The sequence below is a fragment of the Rhamphochromis longiceps genome, linkage group LG14, assembly GCF_057381845.1.
Source record: "Rhamphochromis longiceps isolate RC_006_pf linkage group LG14, R_longiceps_female_GT1.1, whole genome shotgun sequence".
Classification (NCBI taxonomy): domain Eukaryota; kingdom Metazoa; phylum Chordata; class Actinopteri; order Cichliformes; family Cichlidae; genus Rhamphochromis; species Rhamphochromis longiceps.
The window spans coordinates 9,601,746-9,622,798 of record NC_140570.1 but is presented as its reverse complement, the minus strand read 5'-3'; the positions used below and the strand labels follow the sequence as shown (position 1 = coordinate 9,622,798).

General features: G+C 41.0%; 3 protein-coding genes across 3 annotated transcripts; 1 reads left to right on the top strand and 2 right to left on the bottom strand.

Moving 5' to 3' along the window:
- The first annotated feature begins 577 nt into the window (after positions 1-577).
- Positions 578-6,425, top strand: mrps22 (mitochondrial ribosomal protein S22). The gene is made up of 8 exons (XM_085380018.1): positions 578-718; positions 1,073-1,230; positions 1,335-1,499; positions 2,877-3,020; positions 4,840-4,923; positions 5,150-5,295; positions 5,415-5,523; positions 6,046-6,425. The coding sequence occupies exons 1-8, from the start codon at positions 592-594 to the stop codon at positions 6,136-6,138; spliced, it is 1,026 nt and encodes a 341-aa protein (XP_085236144.1). The 5' UTR covers positions 578-591; the 3' UTR covers positions 6,139-6,425.
- Positions 6,426-6,560: 135 nt separating this feature from the next.
- LOC146653550 (coatomer subunit beta'-like) lies at positions 6,561-17,787 on the bottom strand. Its single transcript, XM_085380017.1, has 22 exons — positions 17,718-17,787; positions 17,111-17,248; positions 16,857-16,943; positions 16,538-16,664; positions 16,098-16,246; positions 15,647-15,793; positions 14,096-14,195; positions 13,870-14,012; positions 13,495-13,694; positions 13,119-13,229; positions 11,924-12,012; positions 11,715-11,821; positions 11,466-11,609; positions 11,206-11,336; positions 10,813-11,020; positions 10,378-10,488; positions 9,787-10,001; positions 9,582-9,674; positions 9,156-9,336; positions 8,927-8,998; positions 7,465-8,436; positions 6,561-7,384 (listed from the first exon to the last, which is right to left on the bottom strand). The coding sequence occupies exons 1-22, from the start codon at positions 17,718-17,720 to the stop codon at positions 7,301-7,303; spliced, it is 3,612 nt and encodes a 1,203-aa protein (XP_085236143.1). The 5' UTR covers positions 17,721-17,787; the 3' UTR covers positions 6,561-7,300.
- Positions 17,788-18,522: 735 nt separating this feature from the next.
- Positions 18,523-20,812, bottom strand: LOC146653549 (retinol-binding protein 2-like). The gene is made up of 4 exons (XM_085379641.1): positions 20,686-20,812; positions 19,442-19,620; positions 19,235-19,336; positions 18,523-18,976 (listed from the first exon to the last, which is right to left on the bottom strand). The coding sequence occupies exons 1-4, from the start codon at positions 20,756-20,758 to the stop codon at positions 18,923-18,925; spliced, it is 408 nt and encodes a 135-aa protein (XP_085235767.1). The 5' UTR covers positions 20,759-20,812; the 3' UTR covers positions 18,523-18,922.
- Between the last annotated feature and the right edge of the window lie 241 nt (positions 20,813-21,053).

Below are 21,053 nucleotides of genomic sequence, written 5' to 3'. Positions count from 1 at the left end.
TCAGACAATTCAAGAACACGCTGTAATGGCAAGTTAGGAATGTGTGTGGGCTACCCAAAGTTAATCCGCACAAGAGGAACAAAAAACAAGAAAAAAAGGTCTTTGAAAATCTGATACAATGGTACGACATTTTTGAAAATGAATTATTTTCCAGTGCCCACACTAAGGTCACAAGTGAACGCTTTCATAAGGGACTAATCGCATGTGGCAGCACAGTGCCACCTGGTGGATATTTTCACTGAGATTATCTTTTAATGGAATTAACTTTTTTAATATTCTACAATGAAGTTTTGTTGTAGACAAGTTCTAAATATCAATACATTACCAAAAAAATGAAGTACCCAAAAACAACAAATTAAAAAAGCTTCTCTTTTTTTTTAAACAGCCACAGTTTAACACTCGAAAGAAAAAATAGTTTTAAATTGCTTAATTATTATTAATTTAAACTGCGCAAGCTATGAGAAAGCAACAAACAAATACAGGTGATTTTATTTTATTTTTCGTAGCGTTGTGTAAACATACTACATATCCCATGATCACTTGGGGGCGAGGGTTGAAAGGTCCTGTCGCACAGATGAGGTAATAACAAAGATGGCGGCCCTCGGTACTGCACGGTGCTTGTTGCGGAGCTGCTCTGGGGTGAAAAATGTGCAAAGCAGCAAACAGATACTGATGAGGTCTGGCGCGAGGACTTTTTGTAGTGAAACGCAAGATAAAGGTGCGTTTTATTGCTGGTAACATGACTGCAGCTCAGGCTTCTTCTTCGCTGTAACGCTGACCTTGTAGCTCGTTGGGCTCAGCAGTTGGGGTGCCGGTGACAAACGCTCACGGACGCTTTATTGTCGCTCTGCCTTTCGGCACCTATGTGCAGCATGTAAAGGCTTAGCTTCTTTTACAAGCCGCTGTATTTGGAGGTGTTGGCCAGTATAGTCGATGCTTGCTAATCCCAATGAATGATGCTATACAAGCTAACTTCGTCTGGAAAGTAAACAATCTACAGTTAAACATAACTGTCACCAAGCCAGACTTTGTAAATTATTTAACTCATTAACTAGTATGTCTTTCTCTGCAGCTGCTACAGACCATGCAAAGCCCCAATTCACCGATTCAGCTGTACAGGACATCCTCACCAGGATTACAGGCCTGGACCTGCAGAAAGTGTACCGACCAATTAAGCAGGAGCTGAAGCCACCCACGTATAAACTCATGACGGATGAACAGCTGGAACAGGTGCCCTGTTGAAGTGTTACAGAGTCCACCCCTTTTGATCGCATACATTCTTACATATGTTGGTGTTGCTTTTGTTTCATCCAATCCTTTTTTTGTGATTCTAGGCAGTCGAGTTAGCCAAAGAGCGAGCTAAAAAGCTGCTGCAGATGCCCCTTGTGTTACAAGAGAGGAAGCCCATCAGCGATGTGCTCTGTGAGGATAAGATCCTGGATGGCATGGACACAGCTAAATACGCCTTTACAGACATCACCTATAATATTCCACACAGGGTACACACATCTTGCTTTGTGTGTGTGTGTGTGTGTGTGTGTGTGTGTGTGCTTAAGTGGGTATTAGTTGGCTTCCACAAGTCGATCAGCCGCAGTCCTGGCAGAGCAGTAGTTACCCTTCCACATATCCAACGTGCGACTCTCGTATAGGATGCTCCGTTTTATTTGCTTTAAGCTACATTTGCATCATATCTGCAAGTGACTTTGCAATCCACTTCCACCCCAGCTCATCTTTTCATGCTGCTTCTCATTTAGTCACCATCACTATTGCTTTTATTGGTACCTGCTCTGTGCCAGACTGCCATATATAAAATACAGGCTTTTTATTATAGGGGTCCTGACTGACGTGAGCTTCCATAATATATACATCTCTATGCCCCTAATTAGAGCAGGGTGATATGACCAAAAATATTTATCACAATATACATTTGAAAATGTGCAATAATGATATAATTGACACTAGACAAAATACTTTACAACTCCACAACTTTATTAGTGCAAATAAAAAAACATCAATGTATTTTCACTTAAACAAGCAGCTGTTTTTTATGTGCATTAAAGTTTAACAGTGCAAATTCCTCGCTGACAGTTTAACCAAAAGGCATTTCCAGTGGAAATTAGCTGACATATCCTCAGCATAATCATGTATAATATCCACAAAACTTAAAAAGAGGTTATACACACACAATACGGTAATATTATGTTGAAGCACAGTACGTATCACTCCGCGAGGCTCCTGCCTACGATAGCCATAATGCTCCGACAATCCATCCAACGGTGTGGGTTCGTAGCTTAGCAAAGTCGTACTAAAACATTTGACCGATGTTCGAGCGCCGTGTACCACATAAAATCGTTTCAAGGTCAGTAAACACAACCAGAATTCATACATAAGGCACACGGGATTGTCGACTTTCAGAAAAAGCAAAGGATTGATTTTAAGTGTGCCGTATTTTCCAAAAAACAAGGTAATAACGGCGGCCCGCTAGCATGCTCTACCAAAAATAGTGCTTTGTTGTGTATCTGACGGACGAAAGCTAAACCAGTTCCACATCACTGAAGTTGCAGCATTTTTACAAACAAATTCTGGTTCATTCGTTTCATTCAACAACCCGCTTTCGCCCTTCTTATTCTCCGTCACTGCCATGCTTTTTCCGCCATATGAAAACAAAGGCACTGCGCATGTGCGTTTCACCCATATTCTATCGCGATATTTCATTTTCTTATCGTTGCCCAACATTATACCGGTATTACCGTGAACGGTATGATATGGCCTAGCCCTACCCCTAATTGCCTAAAACTCACCAATTTGATTTAGCTTTGGATTCAAGAATGTTACTAAAATATACCATATATATATTCTGTATGTCTTTTCAACAGGAGAGATTCATAGTTGTACGGGAACCTAATGGAATCCTTAGGAAGGCCACTTGGGAAGAGAGAGACCGACTTATCCAGGTCTACTTCCCTAAGGAGGGACGCAAGCTCACTGCACCACTTCTGTTCAAAGAGGAGAACCTCAAGGTAGGACCTAAGAATTCTCCTACCTCTCTTTCTTTTTAAATGATATTCCATAAAACTCCTTCGATGCATCTTTTACAGAGCTCAGGTTTTATAAGCGGCAGCAGCCTTCTGTAGACAAAGGCTTCATTTTATGCCCATGAGTTGTTCCCTTTTATTTTTTATTGGTCGCAGTGAAAACATCATGTGCTGAAAGTGTTACACTAGAGTGTGGTGCTGGCCAACAGCAGATACTTGGCCTTGAACTGCTGTAGTTAATATGTTTAATAATGGTTGCCTTCCATTTATGTCTGCCTGTTCCAGCGTCGTTTTATTCTGCATGCTGGGCTCATCGTCACAGTTTGCTGAACACTATTAGCCATTATTGTGATTTGTTGGATCTGTGATTTATTTATTTATTTTATTTATTTATTTTCCCCCAGTATGTAGCTCATGTTTGCTCTGATATAAAATGTGTTGATGTAATCTACTTTACTTTTTAAAGTTGTTTTTTTATTTACACACAGTCAGCATAATCCTTGTTTACACTGATGTTCTATTAACAGGGCTAACAAGGGAAAACTCTTGTTTGGACCCCATTTTCCAAACTTCATGTATTTCAGAATATTGCTGCTTGTATAGCATTACCGTGGATACATTGTATCCATACATGGGCACCAAATTTTAGTTTATTATTTAAATTGCAGATACAAATTAACTTTTAAGTACCAGAATGGTAAAATCAGTTCCTTTTGTAGTCCACCAGAGGGTGCTGTGGGGTTTTCCTAGCCAGGTCAGCTATGATGATTGTCAGCATGCAGGAGGAACGTTCATTAAACAAATGGGCATCAGAGAAAGAAATGAGAAAAGCACCATCTGCATTAAGATGAAAAATATGTTTGTTTGTTTTTTACTTTTGTAACAAGCCCGGGATAAAGGTGCAGTATGCAAGTGAAATACTCTGAGAATGTTACAAACGTGAGGAGTTGTCTCATGCACCGCTATCCTGAAATACCTCATGTTAAATCAGATCAGTCAAAAAACAACTAACACTTGACCTACTTATCACGATTCAATTCAGTAAAACTTTTTTGATCCCGAAAGTTGGCCTGGAATGAAATGAGAAACCTACCTCACAGTTAACGGTGAGCTAAGAGAATAGGGTACATGCTGAAGCCACTGGAATGAGATATGTGACACTGTCACAGTGTTTTATCACAGATGCAGCCCTGTCTAGGCTGTACAGAGGAGTGAACTGTAAGGCCGAGGAAAGTTAGTGTAGAACACAAAGGGTTACATTAAGTCGCAGGCAGTGGAGTCATATGTGATTAATATGGCTCATTTTGTCTCAGAGGAGCGGTGACTGCTGTCTCATATTCTAAATGTATGTAATGGTTCACACATTTGCATTCAGTTGTTTGACTAGAATGTGATACAAACAGTTTGACAGGTGGGTGCTGCATTTACGACAGGTTTTAATGACAATGTCGGTCCACCTGTGTGCCTAACAATAAAAGTCATTCAAGTGGAAGAGACTGAAAACCTTGTCAACATTTGTTTTAATTAATAAGATTAAGTTTATCACTGGAGGCCATAATTTGCAGATAAATCGCAGTATATGTTATTGCAGAACTCAGCATATCACAAAATGTTTAAAATCACAAAATATCACGAGTGAAGTGTTGTGATAATATCATGATCTACACATTATTCTGTCCATTTAAAAAACTGCTATTAACCATGACTGACAACTGATCATCACCTCATGTTGTTCATTGTCATTGTGTCTGGAGGGTTTTCCTCAGTACACTGTTACCCACTTAAACCTCTTTCTCTTCATTAGTTGGTGTTTTCCCAGGACCGCCATGAGGATGTGTTGGACTTGTGCCTCGTCCAGTTTGAACCAGACTCTTCAGAATACATCAAGGTAAAATACCAGTGACCTTGTGGTATTTTGACCTCATCGTTGGCTGCACTGAGATCTGTAAACTCTATCTAGAACTTGTTATGCTGTGAAATTTTCTGTCTTTTTATATGTTCTCTGCTTCATTTGATATGAAGTGAAAAAATGTGCATAATGAGTGTTGTGCTGATTAATTACAAATGAGCTAAATCATCAAGGTCTGTATTCATTTAATGTGTTTTGTGTCTAGGTACACACAGCCACATATGAGGACTTGGACAAGCATGGCAAATATGATCTGCTGCGGTCCACCAGACACTTCGGAGGCATGGCCTGGTACCTAGTCAGTGTTCGTAGGGTGGATGGGCTCATAGTGGACATGCTAAAAAGAGAGCTGTGAGTTTTTTTTAAGCATTTGCATTATTTTAGAATTGAGTTACATTGAGTATGTACTCATTGTACCTGCTGGCAAAAGCTCTGATCTGAGCCTTCAGTGTGTGTGTTGGTGTTTCCAGGCTCCAGGATGCTGTAAGCCTCGTGTCTCTGTTCCACATGGTCCACCCCCACAGTGAGTCAGCCCGGGAAGCTGCCAGCCAACAGGCCACAGGCACCGACCTGCTTAAGGTAGTTGAACTGTGACAAACAGTGTGCCGATTTGTATCTCTGTTTGGCACTTGAGTTCATTTGAAGTCTGTTTAACGTATTGCTATTTGATCTAGTTTATATAAATGGTATTCCTGGATGTTCAAGGCGAATCAGGAGTCAGTATAGCTGTTAAGAGGTCAAATCTAGGCTGTTTCCTGCATTAGACGTTTGGGTTTTTACTCTAAAGTGGGAATAGAGGGACCAGGTCCAGGATACATCAGGTCTTATTTGTTCTCACAGGCCTTCAGCCTTGAAGTAAGGGGGAGAGACACTGAGAATGACAACCATTTAATGTGAAAGGTTAGCGGCAGGAGGTGTGGGTGTGTGTCTGTCTTCTACATTCAAGGCCTCTCATTTAGTCACAGTTGATTTCGAAACCCAATCTTAGCTGTGTTTACTACGTCCAGTAATAATACTATTAATACTGTGATTGCACTTTGACTGCACTTTAGTGTAATTGATCTCTTTTCTTTTTCTATTTACTCACGTGTGCCCCTTCAGATCTATGCCCAGAGGGACTCCCAAAGGTCGGGCTACATCGAGCTGGCTCTGCAGGCCTATGAACAGACTGCTGTTGAGGGCTCTGCTTCATGATTGGTCCATACCTCAATAGAGAAATGCTATACAGAACGTCTGGAAATCCTGCCTCTCATGTATAAAATATGACAGTTTGTTGTTTTTGTGTTGGGCCAAGAGTAAAATATGCTTCTCCAAAGGAAACCTTTTCACATCACAACCAACAATTTGAAGAGTTGGCTGCAACGTCTTGTGAGATACTTTAAGATGTTTGTTTGTTATGCGGAGAAATTGTCAGTGTGGTTCTTTGAATCAAGCTTCATGTCTGCTTATATCATGTACATAAAATAAATACAGCCTTTGTACTTGAGTGTCATGTTATTGGAATTATATTAGAGACTGTGGAAGCTCCTTTAATTTACTCGCCAAGAAAACAGTCACAGTAGCATGCAGTTTTTATTTCAAACAAAGGAAGCAGAAAACCATGTTAAACACACTAACAACAGCAACATTTTGTATGTTTTTGATCATTTAATAAGCTTAGAAATAAAATTATGACTTTATCATTTAAGACAATGCATAAAGTGGAATGGCATGCGGAACATTTAACTCACATTGAACCGGTGCAATGGTAATTTGGAGTCTGATAAAATGCTGTGATGCTTGTGGGAGAGGTATTGCGATTCTTTCCTATGAAGGCTATGTTTCTGTCAGCAAGTAAAGCGTGAAGCACTTAGATTTGAGACACAGCAAACCCCAAAGTATTTATTTAAAGATACAAACCATTTAAAATAAAATCATAAAGGCACGCTAGCAACAATGAAGAAATGCCTATTTGTCTGTCAGTACATTTTTGGCTTTAATACACTGCATATGCAGATAGTGTTAAAATACAGCCTGGTCTCATCAGAGTTGTGGCTGGAAACCAGCAAAACAGCTCTGTCCCACTGAAGCATAGACGGGCTTCCTAAGGGTTTTCACGGTGTCTGGCATCGTGCATCGAGAGCAGATACTTTGGGATTTGTGGGCTGCAAGGTAGGTGGGTTGGGCTTATTCCATTGTGTTCAATTAGTCTGGGATCTGGGCAGTTGGGAGGCTGTTTTTTGTCGTGTTTGGATAAGGGTTTAGGCCAGAACTAAGAACGCAAAATGCCTAATAATATTCACTTCAGTCTTAATTGTTTTGATTTATGAAACTCGCATCACTGAACAGAAAAAAATGGCTTGTGAAAGGCTAGTTTCTATTCACCCAGGAACTCTTCATCTAGGTTGACATCTGTGGTGTCAATATCCTCCAGGTCAAAGTTGTCCAGATCATCCAGAGCCTACAGGTGTAAGGCAAAACGATTCTGGATTTAACATTCATAGCAATATTAGTGTAACAAACTTATAAACCATTGTTTACCTCATCATTTGCCTCGAGGTCCTCTGGCAGTACCTCAGGTCTTTCAGGACCTTCCTCTTCTGCTGCATGGCCTTCTGCATGAGCTACAGTGAGGGCTAAAACCTCTGGCTCAGCCTTGTGAATAACAGGAGGCTTTACTGGAAGTTCTCCAGTTTGTTTCTCTTGTTCTCGTTCTTGTGCTGGGACAGGCTTCAGTACTGGCGCTGCATCTTCAAGCAAGTCTAGCAGAGGATCCAGGGTCAGCTCCGGTAAAATCTGGACAGCTGCGTCCAGCGCTGGAACATCTGCGGTTTCAAAAGAGATGAGCTCCTCCACTGCTGTGTGTGAAGGTGCTGTTTCTGGAACAAGTTCGCACGTAACAGGAGTCTCTTCTGTTTCTGCTGCTCCACCCATTGAACCTGGAACTTCTGAGGCGATCCCATCTTTTTCCAGATCTTGATGAATGATCATTTCCCCAGGTGCTATAGGCTCGGACGTAACTTCATTATCGACCGTCAGACCAGCGCTAACCAGGACATCCTCAGCTGCTAATGCCTCATTTGGCGCTTCTTGTGTTGTTAGAGTGGTTTCTGTTTCAGAAGCACAAACAGCAGGTGGAGCTTCAGTTTCTGAAGATAATTCCTGAACGTCTTTCTTCATACATGACCTGACATCTTCCACAGGACTGAGCTGTACCATCTCGGCCTCCTCATCAGGCATCCTGGTGATTTCCTCTACAGAGACTAGAGTGTCTGCTTTAGTGCCCACCTCCACTGCTTTAAACTCGCCTGATTCTGACACTGCTTGTTCTTCTGTAGCAGCAGTAGGAAAAGGGTCTGCTCCTCTCAGGACAGATTCTACTTCACTTGCTGAAACGGGATCAGTCGACTCTTGTTTTACTGAAGTGTCCTCCTCCACTACTGCAACTTTTGAATATTTACTTTCTGTTACTGCTGGCACACTGGTGGCCTCACTAATGCTCTCTGCCCCTTGCTTTAAAGAAAACACAGAACGATCAAATTCAGAAAAGGAGTTGCAGTGTTTGCTCAACCGCTGGCTTTAATTATCTGTTTAAGTTATATCTTTTTTAAAATTTGGATACTACATTTAAGTTTTACAGAAGGAGCAACACTGTTCTCTTTCATGCACCATGTGCCAGACGTGGTGCATGAAAGAGAACAGTCAAGTGTGAAAGGAGCTGAATCAGTGGTAAATTTGAATGGGTTTTTTTCGCTTCTCACAGTGAACCATTACAAATCTTTTTCATTTTTGTTATCATCCATTAGCTTATATTGTTACCCTAAAAACACATATTAGGTTAGGATATTACACTGTAGTCAAGATACCATGGAAGGAAATTAAAAAAGACTGGTATGCTGCTGTGACATTTAGAGTAGCTTAGGCACTTATTGACACACAGGAGCAGCCTGTTTGACTGCACTGACTGAATGAGCATGAGTAGAGATGAAGACTGTGCTCTCACCTCTGAGTCAGTGATTTCTCCTTTAGGTCTAAAACCTGCTGATTCCTCCAGAAGACTGCGCTCTTCATTTGGCTAAAGAACCAAAGAAATGGGAAAAGTGGGATCTCAGACTCTTAACTTATGTTCAAAGTATGAACAGCTATAGTCCAACGAGCTTTGCAGAAAATGCAAAAAATCTTAGATGCTGATTTAACTTTGAAAATACAGTTCGACTGACTCTCGCACTGACCGTAATGAGAGGGTATTCTGAAGCAGGTCTGACCCCGACATGAGTCTCCTTCAGGTACTGCTCAGCCAGCAGGGCTTGCTGGAAGCCAGGGAACAGGTTGGTGTACTGGCTGGGGTCAGCCAGAGCATCTGCTGCCTTCTGGTTGACCTTGGAAAGACTCTCCTTCCAGAGTTTCACCACCCTGAAGGAAGAGAGGCACACACATCGCCACAGTGATGCATAATATATTATAGAAATTCTAATTAATAAGAAAGAACATTTTTCTAAAAACTCTGATTCAGACTAGTAATTATTTCAACAGCTGGGAGGAAAACAGGCACACCAAGTGATACATGCAGAGGTTCTTCAGGACACAAACAGATAGGCCCACAGGCAAAGAGTGTTACACTTGGACATATGTTAGGTATTCATTAGAAGCAGCATTACCTTGAGACATGGCTGGGCACATATGTTCTTGCCAGGAATGCAGCTTCTGGCAGTCGATCTGTTTTGATCAAAAGGTCCAGACATTTGTCCACTCTGAGCAAGTACAAAAAAACAAAGATGGTGGTGACAGAAAAAAAGAATAAAGTTTAAACACATAAGTCAGTTTAAAAACCTCCTTTGTGCTCTTTACCCCTGACGCACTAACCTCCCCTGCAGGAAGTAGGTGAGGAAGGCCACGTTGGTCTTCCCATCTCTCTCTGCCCCCTCAGCCAGTTGGCCCACCATGTCAACGTTGCCTGAAGTGGTGGCCAGAAGCAATAATCCCCCATAATCCTGAGCTTGGTGGAGACACTCCTGAGCCAAGCTAAACTGGCACTTTGTAGTTGCAAGCTCTGCCAGCTGCTTCCATTTTTGTTCTGACTGACTCGGCCCCCGCGAGCAGAGGTGCCAAAGAGACAGGAGAGCGGATTATCTCAGGACGAAAGGCATGAACCTCGACAACAAAACACTGTAAAGCGGTTACTAAATAAGGGACACCGGGTCTGTGACTCACACTCTCAGGCTTGTATAGGGGAAATAACTGATTCTGCGCACATTATGCATCAAATTACACAGCTGTTGATTAAAAAACAAAACCAATAATCATTGATTTATTTATGTGAATATACACCACACAACTATTCCACTCTGTAGCTTTAGCTAACTTTAGCATTTAGCTCAGAGTAGCACAGTGTCTAAAGACATCCTTACATAGCCGCTAACATTTAGTAGCTATAGAAATTGTCCAGGCTCTCACCTCCACTTTCAGGGCCAGTTGATAGGCTGTCTTGAGCTCTCCCAGCTGCAGAGCAAGTTCAAACTTATGCTCTGGGTCATTGGACACAGCGAGGGCCTGCTGCCTAAAGCCCTACACAGCACAAAATAACAATGTCATTAGTCTATATTCTGTATATTATCCTTTCTCACTCGTTGTGATGGCCAGCAGTAGAGGCTAGATATATGAAGCAATATGAATAGGGGAAAAGTGACTGCGTGAGAAGCCAAAACCCTTGCATGATAAATATGTTTTATAAGAAACACACAGAAATTCTGCCCAGAGGTATCACACCATCTGGCTGCCTCATGTTCTGTAAATTATGCATTCGTCCAAGTCCTGAATTTTTACTCAGCCAAAGGAGCAAGAGAAGCACAAAGATGGATTTTCAAGGTAAAAGCTGGCATGCAAACATACCTGTTTCTCCAAGAAGCGGGCTACACGGGTCTGCTGCTTCTTGGGAATCGTGGGTAGAACCTTGTCAGCAGTGCTGAAGTCCTTCCTCATGACAGCTGTCTGATATTCTAGCACAGAAAGCAGCAGCGAATAGCTGATAACGTTCAGCTCCTTGTCTCCGAGGTAGAGACGGTCATCCTTCGGGATGTAGCCCAGCAGATACATCGTCCTACACCAAAGAAAGACTGTCTGTAGTTTTGAATTTACTGGATAGCAAGTGGAAATAAAACGTGAAATAAGACACTAAATGGATTCATAGCCATACAACAGATTTTGCAGCATTACAGGAACATTTATGAATATGCCAAGGAAAAAAAAAACAATGGATTTGCAGATACATATTTGTGAGTTTACCTGTCCATGTGAGCAATGGTGATTATCTCTCCTCCTACATAATAGCTGAGTCTGTTAACAGAGCTGGTGTAGATGAAGCAGTCTCCCACCCAAACCCCTGTCTTTACCACCTCTTGGACCTCCCCCAGCACCTGACCAGCAGGAAAAAGAGGACAGACATAAAAGAGATTGAAAAATGATCTAAAAAGGTAACAGAATTCTTCTAAGACGTCAAATTTTTACTTAAATAGTCTAGACAATTAACCATGTGAGTCTCTGACCTCAAAGGCAGCCTCTATCCCATCTTCTGTCACCCCTTCTTTAGACTCCTGGGCTGTGGACACTCGCTCTGGTAGGTAGCGCAGCACGAAAAAAGACTCATCTGTAGCGATACAGACGAGCTCCCCAGAGTCAGACCACAAGACCTAAAGACACAATTAAAAAAAAACAAACAACTCTTATTAGAAAGCCACAGTAGTAAATTTAGTATCGATTTAAGCTGATAAAGTGCTCATTGGATTATAGCTGACATGTTTAGGCTGGATCTCAATACGCCGGATCAATTCAGAGCTCTCCCAGTCGTAAAAGGCCAGGCCGCTGTTTGACCTCACTCCTAGTAGGAAGCCACCAAAGATGCCTGTAGGGATGCAGGATAGTAATACATAGGCACAGATACTCACACATATGCTCTCAAAAATATATTCAACAAATTCAAACAAAAACGTGACATGAAACTCACCTTCAGCTCCAAATTCGGGTTTGAATGTCTTCTTCTCTTTGAAGTTCTTAAATATTTTGACCACACTGTTGCTTTCTCTGACTGCATACCTATAACAATATTTATAATAATAATAATGATAATGTACCAGACCACAGGGGACTTACAGTAAGGCTAATCAGTCCTTTGACCATTTTCACGAGTACATATTTTGGGTTTATGTTGACAGTTCGATGAGCAAGTTTAAATCCTGTTTTTTAAAAAAATCACTCTCCATATAATCATTAGTTATTATTAATCTCTGGCTCTTCTTCACAGCATGTTTTTGTCCTCTCTCTCTCTCTTTATCCCCAAACAGTCTCAGCAGATGGCTGCCGCTCCCTGATTGTCCGGGTTTCTTCCTGTTAAAAGGGAGTATTTCCTTACGATTGTTGCCAAGTGCTTTACTCGCTGGGGGGTTGTCTGATAACTGGACTTTTTGCTGTATTGCTGTAGGGCCTTACAATAACAAAAGAGCCTTAAGGCTACTGCGATTTAGCAAATAAAACTAAATTGAACTGATTTGAAATTGGACGATGTGTAAAATGTAAAAAAAAAAAAAGTACAAGGCAACATATCAGGGTTTAAATCAAGGAAGTCTGATTTTATCTTAAGGTTAAATTCATTTGATGTTACTATTACCCCTGAGTTACATCACATTAAGAATATTCTGTGATTTTTTTTTTTTTTTTGGGGGGGGGGGGGGGGGGGGGAACTGATGATGTAGATTTTTGAAAGCCAAATATATTTCAATTCTTGATGTAAAATATAGATATTTAGCTGCTCAACAGAGCCTCCTTTTTCATATTTCTTATTTCAAAATGAGCCAAATGGTTTTAATGGGCGATAGTTCTATCTTGCAAACAGGCCCATTTACACACCTAGACTCTTTTACTATCAAGCAACACTTCTGTAAATAGATTAAGATTTGCACTGCTGAAACAAGCTAGGTCTTCCCTAAAAATGAACTCAGTCCTCAGACCTTTTTTGGAAATTGGGCTGTACCACTCACCCTATAAAACTGCAACTTTTTACAGTGTTTACTGTTTCCAGTATTTACTCTGAGCTAATCAGCCTCTGCATATTTAGCATACGTGTGATATTGGTTTTCTTATCTAAGTCAGCACAAAGTACATTTTCTAAAATGCTGAGCCTTAATGTAAAGGTAAAGACTTACTGTGAAGAGTCATGTGCCCAGATAAACTCCAGAGCAGAGCCGAAGCTCTTGTTCCTCAAAGCCATGGCAGTATAGATGATATACTCCCCATCCCCACACACCACTACAAATCTGTCAGTGTGCAAATATACAAATTACACACATGATTATCAAATTATACTTTAAGATTTTTACCCCAAAGACTCCGTGAGCACGCAGGCTGCCACTATCTTACCTGCACTGAAACAATCATAGGCATTACACAATCACACTGCAGTTAGACATAAATCCAGTTCAAGTCTAATTTACACTTTAATAACGGTCATATTTTGGTTAGAGGAAAAAGAAAGATTAGTCAAAACCTCATGCTGTTTCCACCCAAAGCCTGGCGCTTTACCTCCCATTAGGGCTGTGTCTGATTGTCTGGGGGTAAATCTCACAGCTTCCCAGGTCTTTCACACTCAGAGGGAGCCTCTCTCCATCCCTTATCTCAGTCTCTGTCAGTGCCTTTAGGTTGGCCTGCTGCACTTCAGAGTGACGAGCCCAGATGACCTTCCCGCTAGAGTCCATGGACATGACGGGCTCCACTCGACCAATCTGAAACAAAGAGGGAGTGGATGAAGAAGGATTAAGAATAATAAAGGGAAACAAGAGAGAAAGGTATATGAAGAAATGGAGGACGGAGATGTTACATCATCAGCTGAATCTTAACCACGCCACTACTTAAAAAGTCTATTCAGAAAATCTGTGAGAAAACTACAAATATAACTACCTTGATGATGATGCTGCCTTCATCAAAGCCTATAGCCACACTGTTGGAGCCGGGCTGGCCACATATGCACCACACCCGCTCCATGCCATAGTTGAGTGTGTTTTCCAGCCGGTAGGTGTTGGAGTGCCACACACGAACAGTGCCTATGGAAAGGACAAAAGGTCAAACTTTAAGCAAGATGCCGTGCCCATTTGGGAGCAGAAACATGTACCAATGTTTGACCCACCATCTTCAGCGCCTGTGAGAATGATTGGCAGCTGCGGATGGAAGCTGACGCAGGTCACATTCTGAGCGTGACCTTCCAGAGTCTGAACACACGTTTTGTTCTAGGGAGATAAAGCACACACTGTTTCTTGTTCTTTTCACATGTGGTAAGTTTTTTATATGAATGCACATGAACGTGTGTGAATTGACTATATCAACGCTGAAGGACAACGACTTTGCATATAATGGCTATATAACACCTTCTTACGTTTACTTCTACTACAGATGCACCTCTTACTGTTGCAAAATTAAATGGGAACAGCAGAAATAGAAATGGTTACATAGATATGGTTTTGCTTTCCATTCATAATAACCATATGAGTTATTTAACTGTCCTGATTTAGCTGTATTTAGAATAAAAGGTGTTTATCTTTAAGCCTTTTTCTTATTTTGCTTTTTAGCATGTACAGTGTACATACATAAATTGTACCAGATATAGAAAAAAATCTAATACAAAGGCCCCTAATGTCCAAAGTAATAATGATAGCACTTAATTGTGTCTAGTTTTTAGCTAATGAGAATCACTATCAACAGTCCCAAAGAAAACAAACACTTCATCAGGGCAAGGAAATTTCAGCTATGGGTACCAATGTTGGCTACAGTTTAAGGCAGACCTGAGAGTCTTTCAGTTACGTCTTCAGACTATATTTGCAATCTGTGCTTCACACTCTGATGCACACACACACCTCAGCCGCCTTAACTGAAAGCAGCTTTGCCCAAATGTTGTAGATGGAAACCAAAGATGAAAGACTCCTTGAGTTGAAGCTGTCATTAACCTTGAGTCAGCACTACATGTTTTTCATATTTTTACACACTCTGGTAGATTGTGGATACTTTTATACAGTGCAGCAACATCACCGCTGGCTCAGAGAGCTAACTTCAAATATGAAACTATCAAAAGACTTGATAGTGCTTGATTATCTATTTTGGAGTGGCGATGAGAGTTTGGCCTTTTGTCCATCATTTTCCATGTTTGCTTTTATAGACGAAAGAGGAGTTACACTGATGCAGGAAAGATAACAGTGTTACCATTTGAGTGACCGTGTTTTTTATAGTGTTGATAATCAGACCATCCAAAAATCTCTGCATTACATTTTTTTGTTGAGTGAAATTCTAATATTTTATTTATATATTAGCCCTAATTAGCAGGTAGCTGTGTCTGTGTCATGCACTATGTACAGTGTTTGGATACTCCTTGCTAACCAAGCTAGTTACTGTTAGCGGATGAGTTAGACATGAAACTTTTCATCCACAAATCAAATCAAATCAAATCAAATACAAATGATCAAACTGAAGGCTTGAAAATAACAGTGGGTAATATGTCCATCTTTTATATACAGGTTATGGTGGAAATATTTTCTTAATACTGTAGTGTGTTGTTATTGTATTTATTGTTTTTGTGTACCTCTTTGCATGTTTTGTATAATAGATGTCACATAATTATGGCAATAAACTGTTTTGATCCTAGGGTGCAGAAAGGAAGAAAAAAGCAGTCTAGTGTGTTTGTGATAACCTGATAATCCCAGATCTTGACCAGGCGATCATCAGCCCCTGATATGAGGTACGGCTTGTCTCCGCCACTGTTGTAATCAATACAATTCACTCCCTTCTCATGGCCCTCCAGAGTAAAGTTGGGAGTCTTGGAGCCCAGCTGCCACACCTACAGTACAACAATTGAGTTGTTTATCACTGAGCAACTGAATAATGTCAGCAAATTACTGCTCCTGTCTCACTTAAATTGTATTGTTAGCAGTAGTGTTTCTCAAAATGAAGACCACCAATCCCCCTTTTCTTCCTCCTGTAGAGAAACTACACCTGTGTGTTCCTCCTTTTTGTCTCCTTTAACTTCATTTAAACTGAAAAACACTTTCATTTCTTCATGGCTTACAGCGGTCTTCCTTGCCTGTTCTCACAATTACTTTCCTGTATTCGCTAGGTGTGCTTGTGTGTGCGTATGTGTATACCTTAATAGTCCTGTCCAGAGAGGCACTGGCAAACTGGTTGGTATCTCTGGGGTTGATGACAATCTGCATGACATAGTGAGTGTGTCCCTCAAACACCTGACTGCACAACCACTTTCTGTCCCAGTCCCACAGCTTGATCAACATGTCATCTAAAAACACGGAAACACGAGAAACGTAATTTCAATTCAATTTTATTTACACACCGTAGCACCACATCACAAAAAAAAAGCCAGACACGGAAAGGCCATCCAACTGCTGTGATCGGTTGGGGTGAGGGAAAAGGCAAGGAGAGAAGAGCGTAGAAAGGCAGTAAACAAGAAGCAGGAAAAAACATGATGATGATGATTACAGCTTGCAAAGTTTAAAAAGTTACATGCATGAGGTCATTTTATATGAGAGCATTTGTGTTTATGTGAGTATGTGCGGTGGCAGTTTCCTACCACTGCTGGTGAGGATGTATGGCTGTGTGGGGTGGACAACGATGCATCGGATGTAGTCAGAGTGAGCCTCAAACAAGTGAACTCTCTCCAGCGTGTTGTAGTTAAACACTCGGACCTGCATGTCATCCTGCAGACAGTCAAAGAGATTTGAATTTCTCTGCCAATTAGAAACGGGTCATCTACCAAAGCCAACATTACACACAACAGACTCATTCTTTTTAACCTTAAAACTGTCACATTTGTATTGGTATTTGCACAAAAAACATACAGTAAAAATAAAAGATTTGAATCAGCAGTGCACATGAATTCAAATACTTACGGCTCCAGTGATGACCCAGTGTTTCCTGGCTATGAACTTGGCCACTCTTACAGGCAGATCACACAGCTCGAATGTTTTCACTATCGTCTACACACAGAAAAAAGCCCCATGCTGTCAGACTACATCACCATTAAAGACATCAAAAGCACAGATGAAGGAAGATGAAAAGATTGGTTATTTCATGTAACCACTTAACGAGCGATTAGGGGGGAGATCAAACGGCTTTGTACAAATGTGCAGAGATGGATGGTGACCTGTGTTTCATGGTTCCAGACCACCACGGTGCCGCTGTAGAGGCTGACCACCATCCACGGCTCAGTGGGATGCAGGTCCGCACTCTTCACCCGGTCTGACCGAGCTGTCAGCTTCCGCTTGATGTCCAGTCTCAGAGGCTGTGGAATAAGAGTGAAAAGACAAAGAGATAATAACGCTGCAAAAATATGTTAAAGTAAGCTTTAATCATCCAATTTTGTCAGTAATCAGCGTGTCTCAGCTGCGGTTTGATTTCAGTTTTTGGCTACCTTGAGGGTGGGGTTGTGTCTGTTGATACTTCCCATACCAGATTTTATATGCATGCCTGCTCCATAACAACAAGTCCTTTCAAGTCTTTGCATAACTCTGCTTATTTAGTATTACGAATGCATGTTCAAAATATCCAACAACCAAAGGACAAAAGTGTTTTTTTCAGCCTTTTCATTGTCTCATTTTGAGAGTTTAAGACATACAAAGTTATTCCAAGTTATTATGTCACAATTATTATGTCGCTGACAAACACCCTTAAAAAAACTGCAAACGAAATAACTATAATTTTTTTCTTAAAGAATAGTCACATAAACAGTTTAGTGTTTCAGTTGTACCTACCATGGCTGCACATCGGTGAGTCTCTGCGGTGCTGTCCACTGTAAATACGGGCCTCACTGCTGCCTGCCTGTGGAGCTCAGCGGAGGAAGTTTCTGTAAGAAAGTTCGAGGAGCTTCAAAAACTACCTCCGGTACAGATTTTCCAAAATAAGCCTGAACGCCCAACTTTCAACAGCGTTATAAAGCCGAATATAGAACCACAAGGCTCAGTATAAACACCCGTCTTGTAGATTTTGCTAGCTTTAAAGGCGTTTGTGCAAATAAGTGACTAGTATTTCTTCAATAACAAGATGCTAGCTCTGCATGTTCACACTTAGGAAAGCTAAGCTAGCAGTTGTTCTGCACATATAAATATGGTTAAGAAAATACCATTTTATAACAGGTTTTCTCGTTGTCAGAGCTTCACAATAGCTGTGAATAATTTTTTTTAACTATTAGGTATAGTAATTAATGCAACACTAAATATATAAAGGTTGATATTTCAACAAGTTACAGTGGGCTATACGGGATAGACTGTATCCCGTTTTACAGTATGTATGCAGGTTTATATATGTGCTGCTTCCTGTTTTTTGGGGGTGAGCACCATTTCAAACACATTTCTCAGCAACAGCATAAATCTTTTCTTGTGAAGACAGAAATTTCCAGCCTGTATATCTCAGCCGCTGTGTGATTTACACAGCTTCCTCCAACGTGGATTCTTGCGCATTTCCTGTAGAGGCAACACACGGCATCACTTGTACACTTTTACCTCCGCATTTGGTTCTCAATAATTTCCAAGCAAATTATTATTTTGGTCTTTTATTTACGTTTGTCTGACAGAAGAACAGATGAACGTTATTTTCTGACGCATTCCTTTATTCATTCTGGCGTGTATAATTAGTATTTCTCTGTTTATAGTTTAGACATCAGACATTATTACATACATTACTTACATATCAGAGAAACCTTTAATTATAAAAGTTAATTTTAATGTATAAAACATACACTCTTTATGTGTTTAAAAGCCTGTACTTTTTAATCCAGTGCTGGATTTATGAGCAAGGTTGGACTTCACTTTTTGTATGCATTTAATAAACAAAATATATCATATCAAAATCACAGTAAATTAGAAAAGTTGTGTGACATCAGTTTATTGCAGCTCTCCATAATCACATTTAAAAAAAAGACACAGCAGACGGTTTTGTGCAGTTGAACTTCATTCCCATGTTATTTCGCCTTCTTAAATACTTGGTGGCAGATTTTGTCGAGAACGTGGATTTCCTAGAAGAGAGGGTACAGACCTTCAGACTTAAAGTCCAACATGGTGCAACACATGTCTGTCTAGATTACACAACAAGGCTGAGCCCGCATGTGTGTTTTTTTTTTTTTAGATAGTGATTCATTATCTTTGTTATGACATTTAACTGACTTAATGGATAAGATTCCAATAAGTAAGTTTAACTGCTTTTGAAAGATTCAAAACACAAGAACATCTAAATATATGGTGGAAATTTCCCAGCATGTCACATTTTTTCTTACCAGGTGTAGTAGGTCTCCCTCAATCCAGTGTCTCCAGCCACGATTTTCTTTCTCCCCCTTCTGAACACACACCAGCTTATCCCCATCCCAGGTAACTAGTGTCTGTTACACCACAATATAGGACAAAGACATAGCGCTTAATGCATCACTGGTTCAACACAAGGTGCACTTGTTAAAGGTTCTAGGAGTAAACAAATTCAGTCCTACCTTGACCTTTCGGCTGTCCAGTCCCTTTGTGTACTCCTCAAACTCCTCACCCACGGTGAAGTTGACTTCGTAGTTTCGGAAGGTGCTAAGGGTCTTCGTTTCAAACTTGTCTCCATTCTGGACTATCACTTTCGTCTGATGCAGGTGGACGGCGATCTTCCTGGTGGCAAAGTCAATGTCTGCAAGCATGCAGGGATGCAAAAAGTGAACGCAGTGTCAGCTGAGGCATCAACTCTTTGTGGGTCTGTGAAGAATATTCTGTCCTGTCTTTGTGTGTGCGTGCACACACCCAAAGCACACATCCAACAGAAATACACACAACACCACAGGCCACTTATTATGATTCCTCTCCTGCCGGTCCTTTTGACAGTTTTGTTTACCCTTTAAAAATGACCTTGCTCCCAGTCAGAAGAGGCCTAAATGAGTTTTCCATCCTGCTCAGTTTGGGCTCTGCCAAAGAGAACCACCCATCCTGACCGTTTAGATATTCATATCCCATTTGCCCTAAAGTGAAAATTCAATTTCTTCCCATCACTCTTACAGATGAGGTCCCTATATTTACCCATCTAAATGATATTTTTGACCCATTTCCATAAGGATGTCATTTTCCCATCCGCTGGATGGAAATGAGGCGGAGGCATTGAGGATTTCCTGGATTTCGTGTGAGCCGAGTGTACTGAGGGTTGTTTTATGAATTGCAGATAGAGTCGTGAATAATGAAAGTGTTTCTGGGCCTGATCAACGACACGCCAAAAAAAAAAAAAAAAGGAAGGAGAGCCTTTTTTCCCCCTCCTTTTTAAAAAATTGACGAGCTGGCTGATCCAGGGTCGGAATCTGTCTTCCATTTCTGCGGATCGTGGAGGATGAAAATGCAGAAAGGAGTGAATCAATATTTATTTGGCGTCGTAACAGATGGCAACCGCTCACAGAGTGGAGGTTAACTCGGCCTGACAGCAGCTCAATGAGGAAATGAAGCAGTGCCATAGCACTCTTCTTTTTTTTCCCTTCCTCTTTCCACTGTCTTCATCTGTCTCTCACGCTGCTGCTCTCTCATCTTTTCTGTCACACACATGCTAGATTTCATGCCCAGACCTTCCTGTCTATTTGGCTGCTTTTAATTACAGCACTGTAACTGAGCTACAGTAAGCTACAGTGTGTGTTTTTGGGTTGGTTTTTTAAAGAAAGTTGCCAAGCCAAATTGTCTCGTTCTATGCCGTATCAGATGTTGCATGAGCGTGACTTACCGAGGGCTTTCATGATGTCCTCAAAGTTGTCATTGCTCACCATCTCCCAACGTCCATTGTAATCTGCAGGCATGTTTGACTGGTGTGCGTTTGAAGGCAGGAGTTTACTGTAACGTGTGTTTGTTAAGCAGAGAGAGAGAGGCAGTGCGACGCCCAGCCCTTTATATATACTGTGTTTGTTCCTGTGTGTGTGTGTGTGTGTGTGTGAAAGTGCTTGAGTGTGCATGTGTGTGTGTGTTCACACTTATACCACTATGTGAGGACTATGCTTGTGGGAACCAACATTTCCCACAAGCTTGAGGGTCAAAATGTGGTTTTAGTGTCAGGGTTACAGTTAGGTTATGGTTAGGTTTAGGCTGAGGTTTGGG